The following is a 25,616-nucleotide window of genomic DNA, read 5'->3' on the forward strand; positions in this document are numbered from 1 at the left end:
TATAAATTAATACTTTTGGTCCCACAAAATGGGGGACGACAGTTGAAGTCGTAAGTTTACATACACTTGGAGTCATTAAAACTTGTTTTTCAACCACTCCACAAATTTCTTGTTTACAAACTATAGTTTTGGCAAGTCGGTTAGGACATCTACTTTGAGCATGACACTAGTAATTTTTTCAACAATTGTTTACAGACAGATTATTTCACTTATAATTCACTGTATCACAATTCCAGTGGGTCAGAAGTTTACATACACTAAGTTGACTGTGCCTTTAAACAGCTTGGAATATTCCAGAAAAATTATGTCATGGCCTTAGAAGCTTCTGATATGCTAATTGACATAAGTTGAGTCAATTGGAGGTGTACCTGTGGATGTATGTCACGTTCCTGACCTGTTTTCTGTTATTTTTGTATGTGTTTAGTTGGTCAGGGCGTGAGTTGGGGTGGGCATTCTATGTTTTGTGTTTCTATGTTTAGGTCATTGGAAATTAGCCTTATATGGTTCTCAATCAGGGTCAGGTGTTTGACGTTTCCTCTGATTGAGAACCATATAAAGGTAGGCTGTTCACACTGTTTGTTTGTGGGTGGTTGTCTTCCGTGTCTGTGTATGTTGCACCACACGGGACTGTTTCGGTTTGTTCGTTCGTTTATGTAGTCTGTACCTGTTACATGCGTTCTTCGTGTTTATGTAAGTTCGTTTGTTCAGGTCTGTTGACTTCGTTTGTTATTTTGTAGTTTGTTGAAGTGTTTTCGTGTCTTCGTCTTTTTCTTTAATAAACGTTATTATGGATTCAACATACGCTGCGCTTTGGTCCAATCCATCCTCCTCTTCGGACGAAGAGGAGGAGGACAACCGTTACAATGTATTTCAAGGCCAACCTTCAAACTCAGTGCCTCTTTGCTTGACATCATGAGAAAATTAAAAGAAATCAGCCAAGACATCAGAAAAAAAGTGTAGACCTCCACAAGTCTGGTTCATCCTTGGGAGCAAAAGCCTGAAGGTACCACGTGCATCTGTACAAACAATAGTACGCAAGTATAAACACCATGGGACCACGCAGCCGTCATACCGCTCAGGAAAGAGACGCGTTCTGTCTTCTAGAGATTAATGTACTTTGGTGCGAAAAGTGCCAATCGATCCCAGAACAACAGCAAAGGACCTTTTGAAGATGCTGGAGGAAACAGGTACAAAAGTATTTATATCCACAGTAAAACGAGTCCTATATCGACATAACCTGAAAGGCCGCTCAGCAAGGAAGAAGCCACTGCTCCAAAACCGCCATAAAAAGCCAGACTACGGTTTGCAACTGGACATGGGGACAAAGATCGTACCTTTTGGAGAAATGTCCTCTGTTCAGATGAATCAAAAAAAGAACTGTTTGGCCATAATGACCATCGTTTTGTTTGGAGGAAAAAGGGGGCCGCTTGCAAGCCGAAGAACACCATCCCAACCATGAAGCATGGGGGTGGCAGCATCATGTTGTGGGGGTGCTTTGCTGCAGGAGGGACTGGTGCATTTCACAAAATAGATGGCATTATTATGAAGGAAAACTAGGTGGATATATTGAAGCAACTTCAAAAGACATCAGTCAGGAAGTTAAAGCTTGGTCGCAAATGGGTCTTCCAAATGGACAATGACCCTAAACATACTTTCAAAGTTGTGGCAAAATGGCTTAAGGACAACAAAGTCAAGGTATTGGAGTGGCCATCACAAAGACCTCAATCCCATGGAAAATTTGTGGGCAGAACTGAAAAAGCGTGTGCGAGCAAGGAGGCCTACAAACCTGACTCAGTTACACCAGCTCTGTCAAGAGGAATGGGACAAAATTCACCCAACTTATTGTGGGAAGGTTGGGGAAGACTACCCGAAACGTTTGACCCAAGTTAAACAATATAAAGGCAATGCTACCAAATACTCATTGAGTGTATGTAAACTTGTGACTCACTGGGAATGTGATGAAAGAAATAAAAGCTGAAATAAATCATTCTCTCTACTATTATTCTGACATTTCACATTCTTAAAATAAAGTGGTGATCCTAACTGACATAAGACAGGGATTTTTACTCTGATTAAAAGTCAGGAATTGTGAAAAACTGAGTTTAAATGTATTTGGCTAAGGTGTATGTAAACTTCCGACTTCAACTGTATGTACAAGAAGTGATGTAATTTCAAAACGGTTCACCCGGTATGAATGAAAATACCCTCGAATTAAAGCTGACAGTCTGCACTTTAACCTCAATAATGCTCACAGGCAACTATACATAGACGAGATCCCACAAATCATAATAGGAAAATGGCTACCTAAATATGATCCCTAATCAGAGACAACGATAAACAGCTGCCTCTGATTGGGGACCATATTAGGCCAACATGGAAATATAATACACCTAGATGACCCACCCTTAATCACACCTAAACAACATAGAGAATAAAAGCTCTCTATGGTCAGGGCGTGACAGTTTCATCAGGTATTTCTCTATTCACTAAGTCAGACATAATCACTTTTACCATGTAACCTCATAAATACCCGGTAAACAGACTGTAAACTGAGTCATCCTGATTTTACACAGTCATCTCCTTAAGTCTCCACCCCTTCCCCTTTGTCTGACAGCATAAAGAGGGAAGGAACCACAGTGCACCTGCATCACCATAGTGGGACAACGTGACAACAGAACCTTCCTCCTTCTAGCAGTCATACTGTAGTAGAACGACAGTAAATGCTTGGTTTCTTCTGCACCATTCTGCTTCTGTAGGTGTACTGATAGCACCCTACCATCTACTAAACCTGCCAACCAACCTTCAGTTCCCACCACCTCTCCTTCCACCTGCAGAGAGAGAGAGAAAAAAGAGGAAAAGCAATCACCTTAAGAAAGGGAGAGAAGACAGTTATCATGGATACGAGGAAGCACCTGTGTTCCCTGGCCCGTATGGTGCTGCCTGCCCTTGGCTTTGTCCTCATCTGTGTGGGGACCTACCTGATGTCCCTCCACAATGTCTACAACAGCTCCCTGCGTTACATCCTGGCCTACGTCCTCATTGCCTGTGGCTTATGGTGCCTCCTCACCGGGGTCTTCTGGACCATCTGCCATGGCATGAAGAGGAAGAGGCAGCACCAGAGGAGCAGGCGCCACCACACCGCTGCACACGTCCATGTCTACACCGTTGACAGGTACGCCTCTGCTCTCTCACTCACCTGGCGACAGATTCAATTAGTACTTATATACTGAACAAAAAATATATAAATTCAACATGCAACAATTTCAAAGATTGTACTGAGTTAGTTCATATGAGGAAATCAGTCAATTGAAACACATGAATTAGTCCCTAATCTATGGATTTCACAACTGGGATACAGATATGCATCTGTTGGGAAACAGATACCTAAAAAAAAGTGGCCTCAGGATAATACCTTGGATCTTTTATTTCAGCTCATGAAACATTGGACCAACACTTTACATGATGCGTTTATATTTTTTATCATTGTATATCATTCATATTTTCCATTTATTGAATAATTAATTTGAGTCTTTTACAGAGACTGATACAGCATCTATATATTCCTATTTGGTACACAAGCCTATGGGTTAGTGCATTGCCGGATAGCTGTCAAAATGTTTATAAACTGAACTCATAATACGGTTTCTTACATATGATATTTGTTGTAAAATGTACTGTACGCCTCATTCCTTTCAACAACACACCTGGAATGTGTCTGTTGTTCTCTGCAGACCCAGCTTCCACCTTCCTTCATATGAGGAGTCTCAGCAGAACCACACCTCTGCTACTGAAGGTGCAGCTTACTCTGTGCTGGGGCTCTCTGAAGATGGCCTGAGGTTCAACCTGGCCCCCCCTCTGTACACCCAGGACATCTCTGAGGCCCCAGATGACACCTTCAACCATGAAGATCCACCTGCTTACTCTGAGATGGCCATGCAGACACACAGGGAGCCACAGGGGCTTCCACAGCAACCAGAACATTCCCGCTTGGACAGAGTTCCATGTCCTGAGCTGGACGGTCGATAGGTGGTGGACTCTGGAAGGTGATGACATCACCTTTGTGTACTGTTTAAAACTAGTGTCTCCCTGCCTGACGTTTGACCTCTGACCTTTCAGGAGATGTAAACGGCATGGCCCTTTCAGCTCAGAGAGAGGTATGGCAGCAAAGCCTGCTGCTCCTGGCATCATGGTTGTCTGGAGAACGGAGACAGGTGGGAGTAATAGCTAGGAATGAGACTGTCTTGAGCTTTTGCTGAGACCCGAGATACTATGTGCCTGAAAACATCTTTGCTGTTTCATATGTGGCTGAACGGTAGTAACCTATAGCAACAGGTAGTACAGTGAGCTACAGGTTGATCAAGACAAATGTCTACAGAATGCTAGTGAAGGATGACAGTCTAGGTATGGATGTCTCTATAAATCTGATGCACTTTAAAATACACAGACCTGCTTGTTTTTGCTCGTTGTTGGATGTGACTCTGAGTGTATTGGTACACTATATATACAAAAGTATGTGGACACCCCTTCAAGTTAGTGGATTTGGTTATTTCAGCCACATTCGTTTCTGACAGGTGGATAAAATCAAGCACACAGCCATAGGATGTCACCTTTCCAACAAGTCAGCTGGGCAAATTTCTGCCCTGCTAGAGCTTCCCCAGTTAAATGTAAGTGCTGTTATTGTGAAGTGGAAACGTCTAGGAGCAACAACGGCTCAGCCGCAAAGTGGTAGGCCGCACAAGTTCACAGAATGGGACCACTAAGTGCTATAGCGCATAGCTACCAAGTTCCAAACTGCCTCTGGAAGCAACATCAGCACAAGAACTGCTCATCGGGTGCTTCATGAAATGGCTTTCCATGGACGAGCAGCCGCTCACAAGCCTAAGATCACCATGCGCAATGCCAAGCGCCGGCTGGAGTGGTGTAAAGCTCGCCGCCTTTGGACTCTGGAGCAGTGGAAACGCGTTCTCTGGAGTGATGAATCACACTTAACCGTCTGGTAGTCCAACGGACGAATCTGGGTTTGGTGGATGCCAGGAGAACGCTACCTGTCCCAAAGCACAGTGCCAACTGTAAAGTTTGGTGGATGAGGAATAATGGTCTGGGGCTGTTTTCAGGGTTCTGGCTAAGCCCCCTAGCATACAATGACATTCTAGATGATTCTGTGCTTCCATCTTTGTGGCAACAGTTTGGGTAAGGCCCTTTCCTGTTTCAGCATGACAATGCCCCCGTGCACAAAGCGAGGTCCATACAGAAATGGTTTGTCGAGATCGGTGTGGCGGAACTTGACTGGCCCCCACAGAGCCCTGACCTCAACCCCACTGAACACCTTTGGGATGAATTGGAACGCCGACTGAGAGCCAGGCCTAATCGCCCAACATCAGTGCCCAACCTCACTAATGCTCGTGTCTGAATAGAAGCAAGTCCCCGCAGAAATGTTCCAACTTCTAGTGGAAATCCTTCCCAGAAGAGTGGAGGCTGTTATGGCAGCAACGGGGGAAACAGTTCCATATTAATGCCCATGATTTTGGAATGACATGTTCGACAAGCAGGTGTCCACATACTTTTGGTCATGTAGTGTATCTGTTTACAAAGAGCACTGTACAGTACGTTAACATCACAACGTTGTACATGGAGTTGTATTGTACTCGTATATTGTCTGTGTTCTGCAGCCACTGAGAGCTTTCATAAGCAAAGAATGTTTATCAAAAATAAAATATATTTTATCATAAAATCTGTGATTCTCTATGAATCTGCCCAGCTGAAACTTTCCCCACATTCATGTACTTTTCACAACAATCAAACTCATCAATAAAAGAGGGGCTGAAGATTTAGGTCTCAGATTACGTAACTTGATAAACACACACACACGCAGCCTCTAGTCGGCTCATTCAAACCCTCTGCTCTCCACTGCAACTCACCCAGCCTCTAGTCGGCTCATTCAAACCCTCTGCTCTCCACTGCAACTCACCCAGCCTCTAGTCGGCTCATTCAAACCCTCTGCTCTCCACTGCAACTCACCCAGCCTCTAGTCGGCTCATTCAAACCCTCTGCTCTCCACTGCAACTCACCCAGCCTCTAGTCGGCTCATTCAAACCCTCTGCTCTCCACTGCAACTCACCCAGCCTCTAGTCGGCTCATTCAAACTCTCTGCTCTCCACTGCAACTCATCCCAACATTGTCGTTGTTGTTGTAATGAGACTCCTTCAGTCATCCTCAGTCCACTTGGTAACATAAAGGTTGTTGAACACACTATTGTGAACACATACACACACCTGGGGTTAAGGTAGGTCTAATTCCTGAGCTCAAAGCGTTTACTTGCCACCAGTGTCTTTTAAACCTGCTATGTTAGGTACCTGGCCACAGACAGATCAAGTGCCCAGAGTTCATGAAAGGGAATCAGCCTTTTACAATCTTATGTCTGTCTGTATCCGAAAGGAAACAATGCCATGTACTCACATTTAACGACTGCAATAAAAGCCATTATGCAATCAAAGTCTAGTCTTTTTTCTGAGGCTGTACGGCACACACACACTCAAGATTATCACCACAATAACTTCACAATTGTCCTTGTCACAAACAAGGAGCATTTGAACAGGGCATGAGGAAACCAATACACTAACCATATAAAAATGTTGCCTGAGGTTGATAACTACTAATGTTGGTTATGACAGTCTTGTACGGAGCAGGAATCCAGAATGGTTACAGAGCAGGAATCCAGAATGGTTACAGAGCAGGAATCCAGAATGGTTACAGAGCAGGAATCCAGAATGGTTACAGAGCAGGAATCCAGAATGGTTACAGAGCAGGAATCCAGAATGGTTACAGAGCAGGGATCCAGAATGGTTACAGAGCAGGAATCCAGAATGGTTACAGAGCAGGGATCCAGAATGGTTACAGAGCAGGGATCCAGAATGGTTACAGAGCAGGGATCCAGAATGGTTACAGAGCAGGGATCCAGAATGGTTACAGAGCATGGATCCAGAATGGTTACAGAGCAGGGATCCAGAATGGTTACAGAGCAGGGATCCAGAATGGTTATAGAGCAGGGATCCAGAATGGTTACAGAGCAGGAATCCAGAATAGTTAAAGAGCAGGAATCCAGAATGGTTACAGAGCAGGGATCCAGAATGGTTACAGAGCAGGGATCCAGAATGGTTACAGAGCAGGAATCCAGAATAGTTACAGACATCACCTTGTTCTAATGCAGTTATTGACATCAGCCTTGTTCTAATGCAGTTATTGACATCAGCCTTGTTCTAATGTAGTTATTGACATCAGCCTTGTTCTAATGTAGTTATTGACATCAGCCTTGTTATAATGTAGTTATTGACATCAGCCTTGTTCTAATGTAGTTATTGACATCACCTTGTTCTAATGTAGTTATTGACATCACCTTGTTCTAATGTAGTTATTGACATCAGCCTTGTTCTAATGTAGTTATTGACATCAGCCTTGTTCTAATGTAGTTATTGACATCAGCCTTGTTCTAATGTAGTTATTGACATCACCTTGTTCTAATGTAGTTATTGACATCGCCTTGTTCTAATGTAGTTATTGACATCAGCCTTGTTCTAATGTAGTTATTGACATCAGCCTTGTTCTAATGTACTTATTGACATCAGCCTTGTTCTAATGTATTTATTAACATCACCTTGTTCTAATGTAGTTATTGACATCAGCCTTGTTCTAATGTAGTTATTGACATCAGCCTTGTTCTAATGTAGTTATTGACATCAGCCTTGTTCTAATGTAGTTATTGACATCAGCCTTGTTCTAATGTAGTTATTGACATCACCTTGTTCTAATGTAGTTATTGACATCAGCCTTGTTCTAATGTAGTTATTGACATCAGCCTTGTTCTAATGTAGTTATTGACATCAGCCTTGTTCTAATGTAGTTATTGACATCACCTTGTTATAATGCAGTTATTGACATCACCTTGTTCTAATGTAGTTATTGACATCAGCCTTGTTCTAATGTAGTTATTGACATCACCTTGTTCTAATGTAGTTATTGACATCAGCCTTGTTCTAATGTAGTTATTGACATCAGCCTTGTTCTAATGTAGTTATTAACATCACCTTGTTCTAATGTAGTTATTGACATCACCTTGTTCTATTGTAGTTATTGACATCATCCTTGTTCTAATGTAGTTATTGACATCACCTTGTTCTAATGTAGTTATTGACATCAGCCTTGTTCTAATGTAGTTATTGACATCAGCCTTGTTCTAATGTAGTTATTGACATCAGCCTTGTTCTAATGTAGTTATTGACTTCAGCCTTGTTCTAATGTAGTTATTGACATCAGCCTTGTTCTAATGTAGTTATTGACATCAGCCTTGTTCTAATGTAGTTATTGACATCAGCCTTGTTCTAATGTAGTTATTAACATCACCTTGTTCTAATGTAGTTATTGACATCAGCCTTGTTCTAATGTAGTTATTGACATCAGCCTTGTTCTAATGTAGTTATTGACATCAGCCTTGTTCTAATGTAGTTATTGACATCAGCCTTGTTCTAATGTAGTTATTAACATCACCTTGTTCTAATGTAGTTATTGACATCAGCCTTGTTCTAATGTAGTTATTGACATCAGCCTTGTTCTAATGTAGTTATTGACATCAGCCTTGTTCTAATGTAGTTATTGACATCAGCCTTGTTCTAATGTAGTTATTAACGTCACCTTGTTCTAATGTACTTATTGACATCAGCCTTGTTCTAATGTAGTTATTAACATCACCTTGTTCTAATGTAGTTATTGACATCAGCCTTGTTCTAATGTAGTTATTGACATCAGCCTTGTTCTAATGTAGTTATTGACATCACCTTGTTCTAATGTAGTTATTGACATCACCTTGTTCTAATGTAGTTATTGACATCAGCCTTGTTATAATGTAGTTATTGACATCAGCCTTGTTCTAATGTACTTATTGACATCAGCCTTGTTCTAATGTAGTTATTAACATCACCTTGTTCTAATGTAGTTATTGACATCAGCCTTGTTCTAATGTAGTTATTGACATCAGCCTTGTTCTAATGTAGTTATTGACATCAGCCTTGTTCTAATGTAGTTATTGACATCACCTTGTTCTAATGTAGTTATTGACATCAGCCTTGTTCTAATGTAGTTATTGACATCAGCCTTGTTCTAATGTAGTTATTGACATCAGCCTTGTTCTAATGTAGTTATTGACATCAGCCTTGTTCTAATGTAGTTATTGACATCAGCCTTGTTCTAATGTAGTTATTGACATCACCTTGTTCTAATGTAGTTATTGACATAGCCTTGTTCTGTTCAATGTTCTCTACCTATATAGCACTCTAAATACCTAAATTCATGTTACGTTATTCAGACCAATGAGAATTAGGAACTTTAAAGCCAATTATTTAAGAATAATATTTTGGCAGATAGAACATTATAATTTGAAGGTCACACAGTTGTAAATACAGCTGATCTTGTCTGGGTCAGGAGAACACGTCATAATCGGAATAAATTAAACCTGAATAAATAAGTCTGAAAGTGATACAGGTGGGTGGATATTTCTCTGGACACAAGTAAGGATACACACTCTACACATGTATTACACAATTCTATATGACAGTTGGAATAGACATGAACAGTCCTAAAATGAAGGAAAATAACCATATTGTAGCCACAAGACAGTCTTTCTTTGGACCCACCAACCCTTTTCACACTATCCTGTCTACCCGAACCGTACTGTGATGGCTCAGATATTTTCTCTTCACAATGTCCTTTCCAGCATCAAGGTTCCAGCGACTAAGCGGAAGCATAACACAGTACAGTTGGGCTCAGCAGGATGAGAAGGATACTAAAAGGAGGTGAATAGCACTACCTACTAATATTCCTAGCAACAGAAGGGACTAAGTAAAAAGACATTACACACAAAAGATACACATTTATTTGGATAAAAAACAAAAACAAATGAAGTACATCTATGGCTTACTCCTATCACAAAGGGCAACAACGGGCTGTCTAATAAAGAGCAGAAAAACATAAAGTGGTGGTAGCAGCTTTGGAATCCTCAGACCCCTTGTGAGACCGTATGCTGACACATGCACATTTGTGGCCTGCTGGAGGTCATTTTGCAGGGCTCTGGCAGTGCACCTCCTTGCACTAAGGCGGAGGTAGCGGTCCTGCTGCTGGGTTGTTGCCCTCCTACGGCCTCCTCCACGTCTCCTGATGTACTGGCCTGTCTCCTGGTAGCGCCTGCATGCTCTGGACACTAAGCTGACAGACACAGCAAACCTTTTTGCCAAAGTTCGCATTGATGTGCCATCCTGGATGAACTGCACTACCTGAGCCACTTGTGTGGGTTGTAGACTCCGTCTCATGCTACCACTAGAGTGAGAGCACCGCCAGCATTCAAAAGTGACCAAAACATCAGCCAGGAAGCATAGGAACTGAGAAGTGGTCTGTGGTCACCACCTGCAGAATCACTCCTGTTTTGGGGGGTGTCTTGCTAATTGCCTATAATTTCCACCTTTTGTCTATTCCATTTGCACAACAGCATGTGAAATTTATTGTCAATCAGTGTTGCTTCCTAAGTGGACAGTTTGATTTCACAGAAGTGTGATTGACTTGGAGTTACATTGTGTTGTTTAAGTGTTCCCTTTATTTTTTTGAGCAGTGTATATATATATTTCTTGAACTGCATTGTTGGTTAAGGGCTTGTAAGTAAGCGTTGTATTCGGGGCATGTATGGTGTATGAAAAATTGACTTCTCCCTTTTAATTCTGTCTGTCAACTTTATAATGATCAGGCACACACACACACACACACACACACACACACACACACACACACACACACACACACACACACACACACACACACACACACACACACACACAGATAAAGGCACATGCTTTGTAGCTGTACAGTGGTAATTTCATGCATCCAGAAAATACAACTTTCATAACAGAAGCCTTATATGAACAAATGTTGTTTATCAACCGCTGAAAGAAACAGTTTGCTTCTTTTCTTTGCAGACTACATAATATCTTACATTTTGAGAGAGAGAGAGAGAAAGAATACATGTAGCTCTGGCTTACTATTGGCCCCAGGTGTGGCAACAAGCAGGACGGTGTGGCCTTAGGGACTTGGCCATAGATGTTTGTGTGTGTTTGTGGGGGGAGCACTCAGGTGGTGTGTGTGTGTGTGTGTGTGTGTGTGTGTGTGTGTGTGTGTGTGTGTGTGTGTGTGTGGGCAGTGGAGCAGAGCTCAGGTGATGACGGTGGGGCCGCGGTGTCCTGTTCTCTCGTGGATGTCAGAGATCTTCAGGGCAATGGCGATGAGGGGACCCAGCACCGCCTGGGACACAAACAACACACACTGCTTCATACACACTTCACACGATAAAACACATTACTGACAAAGCTTCAGGCTTTCTTTGCTAATGTGGGATGACTGTAGAGACTCTGAAAGGATGCACATGTTGAAATAAGTGTTGATACAATGTGAGAGTTGTATTGTTATACTAGCAACAGAGAAACACAGCACACTCCAAACGCAGTTTCCTGCAATGCAAGACATGTTAAACTTGTAGTGTATTTGAGGTTTAAAAAGGCTTCTGAAGTTTGTCAATCCCACTTTGAAATCACAACAAACATAAATTATAATCCACATAATAACTCACATTTCCTGTTGCTGCAGGATTATTTTGCTGCAATAGCAAACTGGCTCAATTGAAGATCCTACATCGGTAACCATCATAGAAGCCACTATAAACTAATACAGAGAGTAACCAAGGAAACAACAAGCGTCATGAATCAAGACCAATAAACAGTTTACTACCAAGTCCCTTCTCTTCACTTTGGACTTTCTGTCCAATGTCCTGGCCAGAAAGGACCTCTGCAAAGAATTTAATCCATTATCAGTGTGTTGCAAAGCCCGACAACTCCAGGCTAACTTTATACTGTCTAGCCGCACCTTAGTATCCACTGACAGTTCAACAGTCTCTGTTTCAGAGGGGTTGGGTTAAATGCGGAAGACACATTTCAGTTGAGTACTTTCAGTTGGACAACTGACTAGGCATCCCCCCTTTTCCTTTCTCTATTGTGTTGGTGCAACTCACAACCTGAAGTTACCTGTTAAGTGAGGTAACCATAGAGATAAGCCACAGCTTGCATCATGACTACAGATCCAATGGTATAGTGGTTTCCTGGCTCAGTTCAAAGCGGTTGGTGAGAGAATGTTTACATGGAACCGATCAATCTAATCAAGGCCAGCGGTGTTTCATCATAACGGATCACTGATAACTAAGCCTTGGCATCAAAACTGCACACACCTCTATACTGACTAATACTGTGAACCACAATATGATACTGACTAATACTGTGGCACGGTTAAAGTACACAACCAGTCAAACACAATATGGCCACACCAACAGCAATAGAAGACACTCACTCCAAAGTCTACCGAGCAGCTAAAACTACTATCACATGTCATGTCACCATGTCACATGTTGTTCAGACACCCAGTTGGAGGTGGGTTGTGTTATAGGATAATATTGCATGCAACAACTGTGAACCAAACCCTACTGTTGACAATGTCCTTGTGGTTGAATAATATATCAAATGGATCAATGAAAATTATAATGTTGAGTTGATCCTCCTTAGTTTATGGGCCTGAAAGTTCATTCAAGGAAACAATGATGACACACACACACACACACACACACACACACACACACACACACACACACACACACACACACACACACAGAGATGTAGTGAAATAGTACCTATCAGACTGGATTTCAGTGTACTCCTTACCTGAGTTTCTCTGTTATGTCTCTCGGGATCTCTCTCGAAGCTCTCTGCGTAGATCCGGACTGTGGCCCCGGCCCCTCCCCCACTCCCACTCAGACGGAAGACCAGGCGGGACGCATCTGTGAAGACGATCCGCAGACCCTGTATGCAGACAGAGCAGAGACAGTGAGACAGGTATGCAGACAGACCAGAGACAGTGAGAAAGGTATGCAGACAGACCAGAGGCAGTGAGACAGGTATGCAGACAGACCAGAGACAGTAAGACAGGTATGCAGACAGACCAGAGGCAGTTAGAAAAACTGACTAGAGGCATTGAGACAGGTAGACAGAAATACTAGCGGCAGTGAGACAGGTAGACAGAAATACTAGCGGCAGTGAGACATGTAGAATGACAGACCAGAGACAATGATACAGGTTGAAAGACAGACCAGAGGCAGTGAGACAGGTAGACAGATATACTAGCGGCAGAGAGACAGGTAGAAAGACAGACCAGAGGCAGTGAGACAGGGGAGTCAGTGTTGTTAATGCAGTATCAACTGACGTCCCCTAGATGCCACTGTAGTCATTGGCATGTGTGTGTGTGTGTGTGTGTGTGTGTGTGTGTGTGTGTGTGTGTGTGTGCATTTAATATGTTTCCCTACAGTACATCCCTGTATGTCTATATGTAGGTGTTTGAGTCAGAGAGAGAGGGGGTCAATGTACAGTAGTATGTGTAGTCTTTCTCTGTGGGAACAATTCAGTAGCAGGCTACAGAGACGACCCAGGCATAGCTCTGTAAAACCTCTCTCAACTTGTCATCACAGCCACTCTGTCTGTGTGTGTGTGTGTGTATATCTGGGAGCATGTGTCTCTGTTTATAAATGGGACGGCAGGTAGCTTAGTGGTTAAGAATGTTGGGCCAATAACTGAAAGGTCGCTGGTTCAAATTCCTGAGCCAACTAAGTGAAAAATATGTTGATGTGCCCTTGAGCAAGGCACTTAACTCTCATTTATCCTGTAAGTTGTTCTGGATAAGAGTGTCTGCTACATGAATATATGGAGTGTGTATGCATACAACAGACAGCGCATCCCCCTCTCACAGGCAGAGCGGAGAGACAACAGCTGACACAACACTGTGGAATGTCCTGTATATACACAGAGGAGTAGGTTTACTGGGGAAAGAGAAGCTGTCACACCTTTTGGTGAGTGACTAACTAGCTGTAACCGCTGTGGAGCTGGCCGAGAGGTCTGATCCGGCTACTGTGACAGGCCCAATTGGGAGGGTGACTGACTAAAAACAAACCACACACCATCTCTTATGACATCATGCATCCCAGGCCAAGACACCTGACACCAATGGGATTTACGTGTGGGTGTGTAGTATGAGCTGAAAAGTGTCGACGCCAGGAGATATTCCAGGGTTTGTGGGGAGGATGGGACAGTGTGACAGAGACCGCTGCCAAGTGAAAAGCCTGTGTGTGTTTACATTTCCCAACAACAGACTGTGTAACACTCATCATCTTTACTGATGCTGACACACTCTGACTCAACAGTCTTTACACCAATCACAATAAAGACAGAACCGAGACATTTCTGCCTCCAACAATGAGATTAAAGTCCCCAGACGAAACCAAGTCTACCAATCACAATAAAGGCCAAGACAAAACATCATACATTAGCCACTGTGACATCACTGCTCTATACATCACTTGTTCCTAAACCTTTTAGCCCTGTGACCCACCTAAAGCTTTGGGAGTCTTCTCATGACTCAACATGTCACCAGAACTAATGCCATAGACTCGATTGTGACTAGCAAGTCACCTCTCACCCATTGGGAAACAGTGAAGTAAGCATTGCAGAGATGTGTTTACCGTCAACAGCAGGCCAACTGTTCCTAAGCAACAGGGTGTACATCTCACCATTATTACACTACTGTTCATCTGCCTGTCTGGCTGTCCTGTTTCTGTGTTTTACTAAAGCAAAGCAGGGCTCTGCTGTGTGTGTGTGTGTTTTTGTGTGTGTGTGTGTGTGTGTGTCTGCACACTGGCTGAGGAGGAGAGTTAGAGACAGCCATGCCCAAACATGGAACCCCAGTCTGAACACGTGGCTACCTGGGTGGTCTGGAGCAGAGAGGGGTAGGAGGATACAAGCAGAGATGGAAAGAGAGAAGAGGAATATGTGCTGACTTTCAGACGGTATTTAATCGACTAATAAAGTCAACAGTTATATGGACCTCATTATAGACAACCTCCCACCCCCCTCCCCATCTTGCCCCCGCCCCCTCTCATCTCCTCCAAGAGCCATGTTTTAGTTATACAGACCTGGTTGCGGACCACGGTTCCGTCCACAGGGTCGATGTACTCAAAGTTATCAGCCCGCTCTACACTGTAGACGTTAGTCCCCACAGCAAACTTCTGGGTAAGAAAGGCCTTGTCTGTGATCACCCCCTCCAAGTCTCTCATCAGGTAGAATGCAGCTCTGGGGTCCACGCCTTCATAGTCAAACCTGGGAACACACACACAGGTGTGAATACATGGGCACACACATACACACACAAGCATGAATGTGGCATAAAGACACACTCCTAGAAACCACAAGCATAGAGACAAACACAGAAAGAAGCATCCCCGTCTATTCAAGTCTATAAGATAAGGACATGACATCTTCAATGTGTCTTTCTGTGTTCACTACACATGTCTTGCAATCCACTGATTGATGTATTGGTTGTTTGAGTGATTGATTGTTTGATTAGTTGATTGAGTGCTTGATTGATTTATTGATTGGTTGGTTGAGTGATTTATTTCATTATTGATTGGTTGGTTGAGTGATTGATTGGTTGATTGCATAGCAGAGTGACCTGCAGAAGTAGTTGCGTCCGAGCTTGGCCCAGTGGTCCTTGACGATTTCCTCCACGCCCTGTTTCCTGACAGCCATGATGGACAGCCACACCAGCACCGACCACAGACCATCCTTCTCACGGATGTGGTCTGAACCTGAACAAGAGACAAAAGTTCGCCCAGGAAACCATAAACCTTTATAACCATGTTATAACGTTGTATTAAACCTTCATAACCCTGTTATTACCTGTTATAAACGTATGGAGCAGAGTGGGATGATAGACTAACATGGGATATTTAGAAAGGGAAGTTATCCTGGAGACATTCTAACAGATATTCTAACAGGCATTCTGACAGGCATTCTGACAGACATTGTAACAGACATTCTAACAGACATTCTAACAGACATTCTAACAGACATTCTAACAGACATTCTAACAGACATTCTAACAGACATTCTAACAGACATTCTAACAGACATTCTAACAGACATTCTAACAGACATTCTAACAGACATTCTAACAGATATTCTGACAGACATTCTAACAGACATTCTGACAGACATTCTAACAGACATTCTGACAGACATTCTGACAGGCATTCTGACAGGCATTCTGACAGGCATTCTGACAGGCATTCTGACAGGCATTCTGACAGGCATTCTGACAGGCATTCTGACAGGCATTCTAACAGGCATTCTGACAGGCATTCTGACAGGCATTCTGACAGGCATTCTGACAGGCATTCTGACAGGCATTCTGACAGGTATTCTGACAGGTATTCTGACAGGTATTCTGACAGGCATTCTGACAGGCATTCTGACAGACATTGTGACAGACATTCTGACAGGCATTCTGACAGACATTGTGACAGACATTCTGACAGGCATTCTGACAGACATTGTGACAGGCATTCTGACAGGCATTCTGACAGGCATTCTGACAGGCATTCTGACAGGCATTCTGACAGACATTCTGACAGGCATTCTGACAAGAATCCTTCAGTTCAACTCTGAGCCATATAATTTAACAGTTTTATTTAGTTTTATTTATCTGACTCACACAAACACTGAACGCCTCTCCTGGGTGGCTGATGACTATCCGTAGATATCCACACCGAGGTTGTGGGTTTGATTTTTGTATGTCCAAATATACTGAATGTATGTGTTATATAAGTACATTTGATTCATTTAGCAGACAGTCTTATCTAGTGAGTGTTAAGCAAGATATTTGGATAGTAGGGTCAACAATATACTGAGAAAACCAAACGTTAGGGACACATTTTTTTATTTTTTTATTTCACCTTTATTTAACCAGGTAGGCCAGTTGAGAACAAGTTCTCATTTACAACTGCGACCTGGTCAAGATAAAGCAAAGCAGTGCGTCACAAACAACAACACAGAGTTACACATAGAATAAACGAACACAGTCAATAATACAGTCTAAGTGTACAAATGAGGTAGGATAAGGGAGGTAAGACAATAAATAGGCCATAGTGGCGAAATAATTACAATATAGCAATTAAACACTGGAATGATAGATGTGCAGAAGATGAATGTGCAAGTAGAGATACTGGTGTGCAAAGGAGCAAAATAAATCAAATAAATAACAGTATGGGGAAGAGATAGTTGGATGAGCTATTTACAGATGGTATATGTACAGGTGCAGTGATCTGTGAGCTGCTCTGACAGCTGGTGCTTAAAGTTAGTGAGGGAGATATGAGTCTCCAGCTTCAGTGATTTTTGCAGTTCGTTCCAGTCATTGGCCGCAGAGAACTGGAAGGCGGCCAAAAGGAGGAATTGGCTTTGGGGGTGACCAGTGAAATATACCTGCTGGAGCGTGTGCTACGGGTGGGTGCTGCTATGGTGACCAGTGAGCTGAGATAAGGCAGGGCTTTACCTAGCAAAGACTTATAGATGACCTGGAGCCAGTGGGTTTGGCGACGAATAAGAAGCGAGGGCCAGCCAACGAGAGCATACAGGTTGCAGTGGTGGGTGGTATATGGGGCTTTGGTGACAAAACAGATGGCACTGTGATAGACTGCATCCAATTTGCTGAGCAGAGTGTTGGAGGCTATTTTGTAAATTACATCGCCGAAGTCAAGGATCGGTAGGATAGTCAGTTTTACGAGGGTATGTTTGGCAGCAGGAGTGAAGGATGCTTTGTTGCGAAATAGGACGCTGATTCTAGATTAAATTTTTGATTGGAGATGCTTAATGTGAGTCTGGAAGGAGAGATTACAGTCTAACCAGACACCTTGGTATTTGTAGTTGTCCACATATTCTAAGTCAGAACCGTCCAGAGTAGTGATGCTGGATGGGAAGGCAGGTGTGCGAAGCGATCGGTTGAAGAGCATGCATTTAGTTTTACTTGCATTTAAGAGCAGTTGGTGGCCACGGAAGGAGAGTTGTATGGCATTGAAGCTCGTCTTGAACAGAATTGAACCACAACAGGCCCTCCGATTTGACACACTGAACTCTATCAGAGAAGTAGTTGGTGAACCAGGCGAGACAGTCATTTGAGAAACCAAGGCGGTTGAGTCTGCCGATAAGAATGTGGTGATTGACAGAGTCAAAAGCCTTGGCCAGGTCGATAAATACAGCTGCACAATATTGTCTCTTATCGATGGCAGTTATGATATCATTTAGGAACTTGAGCGTGGCTGAGGTGCACCCATGACCAGCTCGGAAACCAGATTGCATAGCGGAGAAGGTACAGTGGGATTCAAAATAGTCGGGGTCCAGATTTTGCAGCTCTTTCAGAACATCAGCTATCTGGATTTGGGTGAAGGAGAAATGGGGGAGGCTTCTGCAAGTTGCTGTGGGGGGTGCAGGGCTGTTGACCGGGGTAGGGGTAGCCAGGTGGAAAGCATGGCCAGCTGTAGAAAAATGCTTATTGAAATTCTCAATTATCGTGGATTTATCGGTGGTGACAGTGTTTCCTAGCCTCAGTGCAGTGGGCAGCTGGGAGGAGGTGCTCTTATTCTCCATGGACTTTACAGTGTCCCAGAACTTTTGGGAGTTTGTACTACAGGATGCAAATTTATGTTTTAAAAAGATAGCCTTCGCTTACCTGACTGCCTGTGTATATTGGTTCCTAACTTCCTTGAAATATGGCATTTTGCGGGGGCTATTCGATGCTAATGCAGTACGCCACAGGATGTTTTTGTGCTGGTCAAGAGCAGTCAGGTCTGGAGTGAACCAAGGGCTATATCTGTTCCTGGTTCGAAATTGTTTGAATGAGGCATGCTTATTTTAGATGGTGAGGAAAGCACCTTTAAAGAATAACCAGGCATCCTCTACTGATGGAATGAGGTCAATATCCTTCCAGGATACCCGGGTCAGGTCGATTAGAAACGTCTGCTCGCTGAAGTGTTTTAGGGAGAGTTTGACAGTGATGAGGGGTGGTCGTTTGACCGCAGACCCATTACAGACGCAGGCAACGAGGCAGTGATCGTTGAGATCCTGGTTGAAGACAGCAGAGGTGTATTTGGAGGGCAGGTTAGTCAGGATGATATCTATGATGGTGCCCGTGTTTACGGATTTGGGGTTGTACCTGATAGGTTCATTGATAATTTGTGTGAGATTGAGGGCATCAAGCTTAGATTGTAGGACGGCCGGGGTGTTATGCATGTCACAGTTTAGGTCACCTAACAGCACGAGCTCTGAAGATAGATGGGGGGCAATCAATTCACATATGGTGTCCAGGGCACAGCTGGGGGCAGAGGGTGGTCTATAGCAAGCGGCAACGGTGAGAGACTTGTTTCTGGAAAGGTGGATTTTTAAAAGTAGATTCTCGAATTCTTTGGGTACAGACCTGGATAGCCTGCAGAGTTCTTTCTTACTATCTCTGCAGTAGATTGCAACCCCACCCCCTTTGGCAGTTCTATCTTGTCGGAGAAGTTATAGTTAGGGATGGAAATGTCAGGGTTTTTGGTGGCATTCCTAAGCCAGGATTCAGACACGGCTACATCCGGGTAGGCAGACTGTGCTAAAGCAGTGAATAAAACAAACTTTAGGAGGAGGCTTATAATGTTAACATGCATGAAACCAAGCCTTTTACGGTTACAGAACTCAACAAATGAGAGCGCCTGAGGAATGGGAGTGGAGCTAGGCACTGCAGGGCCTGGTTTAACCTCTACATCACCAAAGGAACAGAGGAGGAGTAGGATAAGGGTACTGCTAAAGGCTATAAGAAATGGTCGTCTAGTACGTTTTGAACAGAGAGTAAAATTAGCATATTTCTGGGCACGGTAGAATAGATTCAAGGAATAATGTACAGACAAAGGTATGGTAGGATGAGAGTACAGTGGAGGTAAACCTATGCATTGAGTGACGATGAGAGAGATATTGTCTCTAGAAATCTAATTTAAACCAGGTGAGGTCACCGCATGTGTGTGTGTGGGGGGGGGGGGGGGGGGGGGGGGCTAAAGGGTTAGCTAAGGCGTATTGAGCAGGGCTAGAGGCTCTACAGTGAAATAAGGCAATAATCACTAACCAAAACAGCAATGGACAAGGCATATTGACATTAGGGAGAGTCATGCGTAGCCGAGTGATCATAGGGGTCCAGTGAGTAGCTAGGCGGGCTGGAGACACGGCGTTTCAGACAGCTAGCGGGCCGGGGAAAGCAAGCTAGCAGTAGGGTCTTAGAGGGACGTTGTGACTGAATTAGTCTGTTGTAGCCTCCTCGTGCGGTTACGTCGGCAGACCAGTCGTGATGGATCAGCAGGGCTCCGTGTAGTAAAGGGGCCAGGCCAATTGGCAAAATAGGTATAGTGGCCAAAGAAATTTGCGGATGGGCCTCTTCAGCTAACAGTTTGATACGCTCTAGACAGCTAGCAGGCTAGCAGATGGGCATTCAGGGGATGCCGAGATGGAGGAGCCAGTTGAAAAAACCCCTCGGGCAGATTACATCAGTAGTCCAGTCGTGATGGATCGACGGGGCTCCGTATCGGCAGTAAAATGGGTCCAAGCCAATTGGCAAAATAGGTATTGTAGCCCAAGGAGTGGCTGCTGGATCTCTTCAGCTAGCCGGGAGATGGGCCTAGCATAGGCTAGCTCCAGGCTAGTTGGTAATTGCTTCGGGACAGAGACGTTAGCCAGGAGTGGCCACTCGGATAGCAGCTAGCTAGATGCGATGATCCAGGTGAAAAGGTTCAGAGCTTGCGGTAGGAATCCGGAGATATGGTAAGGAAGAAGTCCGATATGCTCTGGGTTGAATCGCGCTGTGCAGACTGGCAGGAGTTGTCCGGGCTAAAGGTTAGCTGATGACCGCTAGCAGTGGCTAGCTGACTACTAGCTAGTAGCTAGTTAGCTGGCTAGCTTCTGTTGGGTGTTCCAGTTCAAAAGTAAAGAAAATAGCAGATCCATACCACATTGGGTGAGGCGGATTGCAGGAGAGTATGTTGAAGCTGAGGTTAAGAAAAAAATATAAAAAGATATATACACGGGACACGACGAAGACATAGACGTCTGACTGCTACGCCATCTTGGACCTTCTCATATTGGAGTTGCTACCCCCCTTTTGCCCTTAGAACAGCCTCAATTCGTTGCGGCATGGACTCTACAAGGTGTCGAAAGTGTTCCACAGAGATGCTGGCCCATGTTGACTGCAATGCTTCCGACAGTTGGCTGGATGTCCTTTGGGTGGTGGACCATTCTTGGTATACACGGGAAACTGTTGAGCGTGAAAACCCCAGCAGCGTTGTAGTTCTTGACACACTCAAACCGGTGCGCCTGGCACCTACTACCATAACCCATTAAAAGGCACTTAAATCTTTTGTCTTGTCCATTCACCCTCTGAATGGCACACATACATAATCCATGTCTCAATTGTCTCAAGGCTTACAAATCCTTCTTTAACCTGTCTCCTCCCCTTCATCTACACTGATTGAAGTAGGTTTAACAAAATACTTCAATAAGGGATCATAGCTTTCACCTGGATTCACCTGGTCAGTCTGTCATGGAAAGAGCAGCTGTTCCTAATGTTCTGTATACTCAGTGTACGACATCAGCTACAGAGACCACATACATCAGGGGAAAGAGGAGTATAACGCAGACAGACTGGTATCTCTCTAAGTGGAGAGATCATTCTGTTCACACTGCCAATGGTCTCTAACTGGGGGGGGCTATTGTTATTCTACACTATGGACCAGATGTAAGTGTGAGTCACAGTGTCAAGTCCACACCTGTTCGTTTTAGATGAGAATAAAAGACACACATAAAAAGCTAAGTATATGGAATAAAAAGTCTTAAAGTCTAAATCGTTCCTCACATAGTACCTTTAGATCAAAATCTTTGTCTTATTTATATATACTTTTCTTATGCTCCGTGTTGTAGTTCCTGTGTTTATGCTCCATGTTGTAGTTCCTGTGTTTATGCTCCATGTTGTAGTTCCTGTGTTTATGCTCCATGTTGTAGTTCCTGTGTTTATGCTCCATGTTGTAGTTCCTGTGTTTATGCTCCATGTTGTAGTTCCTGTGTTTATGCTCCATGTTGTAGTTCCTGTGTTTATGCTCCATGTTGTATCTCCTGTGTTTATGCTCCATGTTGTATTTCCTGTGTTGTATTTCCTGTGTTTATGCTCCGTGTTGTATTTCCTGTGTTTATGCTCCATGTTGTATTTCCTGTGTTTATGCTCCGTGTTGTATTTCCTGTGTTTATGCTCCGTGTTGTATTTCCTGTGTTTATGCTCCGTGTTGTATTTCCTGTGTTTATGCTCCGTGTTGTATTTCCTGTGTTTATGCTCCGTGTTGTATTTCCTGTGTTTATGCTCCATGTTGTATTTCCTGTGTTTATGCTCCGTGTTGTATTTCCTGTGTTTATGCTCCGTGTTGTATTTCCTGTGTTTATGCTCCGTGTTGTATTTCCTGTGTTTATGCTCCGTGTTGTAGTTCCTGTGTTTATGCTCCGTGTTGTAGTTCCTGTGTTTATGCTCCGTGTTGTAGTTCCTGTGTTTATGCTCCATGTTGTAGTTCCTGTGTTTATGCTCCGTGTTGTATTTCCTCTGGAAACTAACAGGTGTAGACTTTGTTGTGGTAGAAATCCTTAGTAATTCTGTCCCTAGCAGCTGTTGGGAAACTGACAGTTGCCAATTTCTGCTGACTCGCCGCTGCCTCTCTCCGCCTCCTCTCTGTCTTTCCGATTCAATTGAAGTTAAATTTGTTGTGGACATATGCACACGCACACAAACATGCCCGCGCAGGTCTTTACAAGCTGTCGTATAAAACTACCAGATCTAATTTTTCTGTCATCAGATCAGAACACCAGTCCAGTCTCCATCTGCATCACATCACTCTCTATATCTCCTGACCTGAATATCTTTCAGCTGCAAGCCACCAATGTTATTCTCTTTCAATTTAAAGATAATGACCAATAATAATGTATTGGATTTATTAAGCACTTTAACGAGATCTGAAAGCTCAAATGATGTAATATGTTATATTAATGGAGGTGAGAAAGTGAGTGTCATACTTTACGGAGCAGTATGTACATTATGTGGAAATGATACATCAACCATCGCACTGGACTCTATGGATTGAAATTAGAATGGAGAAAAAAAGCAGACTAATGTTCATGACATGAATGAAAGCTCCAGCCAACAGGAAGAGAGAGATAGGATCGAACCCTGAGCTCTGAGTGGCGAGCATAGTCCTGATTTACTGCTGCATAGCTCCATGTAGATGTTTGGCCTTAAAGCAGAAACTCACACAGCACTCTGTCCATCTCTTTCTCTTCCCTTTTCTCCCCTGCTCTCATCCTCCTCTTCTGTATTTCATGTAATTACCTCCTGTTCTAGTGTCCCCGTTTTTGTCTCTCCTTTCCGCTCTCTCTCTTGCTCACTTCAATCTGCTCTATTTCTTTATCCTGTTCCCTCTCACTTTTTTCTTTCTCTCTCCATACTCCTCTTTCCCTTTCTATCTCTCTCTCTCCATCTCAGAATACTCACACTCTCTCTCCACTGAAGAGAGTGACACAGAGAGAGACATCAACAGAGAGAGAGAAACAGATAGAGAGAAACAGAGATAGATAGAGAGAGAAACAGATAGAGAGAGCGAGAGAAAGAAAGGAAGAAAGAAGGGTAGCTGCAAGGAGAGTGTTTTTCCTGGTGGGCTGAGCAGCAGCTGCCGGCAGAGGGCCGTGGGTTCTGGTGATTCACGGCGCTCCTCTCTCCTTTTATAGCAGAAGAATGGGGATTATTCACACACACGGCCCCTCAAATCTATTAGGCTGGGATGACTCCGACCAGAGACAGGCCTCTATTTAGGGATGTGATGTACTGTATACGGATCAGAGGAGGCTGGTGGGAGGAGCTACACGAGGAAGGGATAATTATAATGGCTGGAATGGAATAAATGGAACGTATCAAACACATGAAACATATGGAAATGAAATATTTGTCTCCATTCCATTGATTCCTTTCCAGACATTACAACAAGCCCATTCTTCTAGAGATCATCCCACCAGCCTCCTCTGATATGGCTGTCTAGGAACAGACTGGCTTCTACTGAAAGGTGAGCAAACTCAGCTGCTGACAAGTTGCAGTACGACTCAGGTGAATGTCAAACAGGAGTAGAGAGAAACAGTCAGTAACACTCACTTGTCCCGAAGCTCTCCTCTCCGCAGAGCGAGCACCTCCCAGAGTCCATCAGGTTCCCAAAGAACCTCCAGCCTGTAGGAGTCTCATACAGCGTCACCTTCAGGGCTTTGGCCACCCTGCGCACGCGCACACACACACACACACACACACACACACAGAGAGCACAGATTATTTTGTTACATTATGTTACATATATTATTTAACAGACAAACAGTGTGTTCAGGGAATAATCTGGATTATACAACACACCTCTGGAGAACATCATCAACACCAGCCTTTCTCCACGGTATGAGCAGCTCCTTTCTCAAGTTTAGACAGTGAGAGCTCACAAACTTACCTTCCAGGCTGCTGGCCTGAAAGTAGCCATCTACTCATCCAATATCTTAATAACAGCTAGATAACCTTTCAAATAACATTTGTTTTGAGAATGAGCCATGTACCCTCTCTCTCAGTCACACACAGAGACAGAGAGACACAGAGAGACACAGAGAGACACAGAGAGACACAGAGAGACACAGAGAGACACAGAGAGACACAGAGAGACACAGAGAGACACAGAGAGACACAGAGAGACACAGAGAGACACACAGAGAGAGAGAGAGAGACACACAGAGAGAGAGAGAGAGAGAGAGACACAGAGAGAACCAAGATTTCACAAAATGGGGCAAACACCAAATTGAGACTCTGCATGCAGAATTCTGCAAAAATATCCTCCGCGTACAACGCAGAACACCAAATAATGCATGCAGAGCAGAATTAGGCCGATACCCACTAATTATCAAAATCCAGAAAAGAGCCGTTAAATTCTACAACCACCTAAAAGGAAGCGATTCCCAAACCTTCCATAACAAAGCCATCACCTACAGAGAGATGAACCTGGAGAAGAGTCCCCTAAGCAAACTGGTCCTAGGGCTCTGTTCACAAACACAAACACACCCCACAAAGCCCCAGGACAACAGCACAATTAGACCCAACCAAATCATGAGAAAACAAAAAGATAATTACTTGACACATTGGAAAGAATTAACAAAAAAACAGAGCAAACTAGAATGCTATTTGGCCCTAAACAGAGAGTACACAGTGGCAGAATACCTGACCACTGTGACTGACCCAAACTTAAGGAAAGCTTTGCCTATGTACAGACTCAGTGAGCATAGCCTTGCTATTGAGAAAGGCTGCCGTAGGCAGACATGGCTCTCAAGAGAAGACAGGCTATGTGCACACTGCCCACAAAATGAGGTGGAAACCGAGCTGCACTTCCTAACCTCCTGCCCAATGTATGACCATATTAGAGACACATATTTCCCTCAGATCACACAGATCCACAAAGAATTCGAAAACAAATCCAATTTTGATAAACTCCCATATCTACTGGGTGAAATTCCACAGTGTGCCATCACAGCAGCAAG

General features: G+C 43.6%; 2 protein-coding genes across 2 annotated transcripts in view; one reads left to right on the forward strand and one right to left on the reverse strand.

The window, feature by feature from the left end:
* The first annotated feature begins 2,723 nt into the window (after positions 1-2,723).
* On the forward strand, positions 2,724-4,309 carry LOC129826755 (transmembrane protein 252-like). Its single transcript, XM_055887810.1, has 2 exons — positions 2,724-3,172; positions 3,732-4,309. Exons 1-2 carry the CDS (start codon positions 2,895-2,897, stop codon positions 4,024-4,026), a joined length of 573 nt encoding a protein of 190 aa, XP_055743785.1. The 5' UTR covers positions 2,724-2,894; the 3' UTR covers positions 4,027-4,309.
* A 5,590-nt stretch (positions 4,310-9,899) lies between these two features.
* The window catches only part of LOC129826756 (phosphoglucomutase-like protein 5), a 66,906-nt gene continuing 51,189 nt past the window's right edge, over positions 9,900-25,616 (reverse strand). The window contains exons 7-11 of the mRNA XM_055887811.1: positions 24,208-24,323; positions 15,631-15,766; positions 15,095-15,278; positions 12,798-12,935; positions 9,900-11,334 (exon numbers count right to left, since the gene is read on the reverse strand). Of these exons, the coding sequence (XP_055743786.1) occupies positions 11,245-11,334; positions 12,798-12,935; positions 15,095-15,278; positions 15,631-15,766; positions 24,208-24,323 (664 nt within the window). The 3' untranslated portion in view covers positions 9,900-11,244. The remainder of the gene's footprint in view (positions 11,335-12,797; positions 12,936-15,094; positions 15,279-15,630; positions 15,767-24,207; positions 24,324-25,616) is intronic.

The sequence above is a fragment of the Salvelinus fontinalis genome, chromosome 28, assembly GCF_029448725.1.
Source record: "Salvelinus fontinalis isolate EN_2023a chromosome 28, ASM2944872v1, whole genome shotgun sequence".
Classification (NCBI taxonomy): Eukaryota; Metazoa; Chordata; class Actinopteri; order Salmoniformes; family Salmonidae; genus Salvelinus; species Salvelinus fontinalis.

What these genes read in the sequence shown, in the direction of transcription:
- LOC129826755 (XM_055887810.1), top strand. Translation starts at nt 2,895, where the DNA reads ATGGATACGAGGAAGCACCTGTGTTCCCTGGCCCGTATGGTGCTGCCT. An exon ending in CATGTCTACACCGTTGACAG is followed by an intron (nt 3,173 to 3,731) that starts GTACGCCTCTGC and finishes TGTTCTCTGCAG; the next exon opens with ACCCAGCTTCCACCTTCCTT.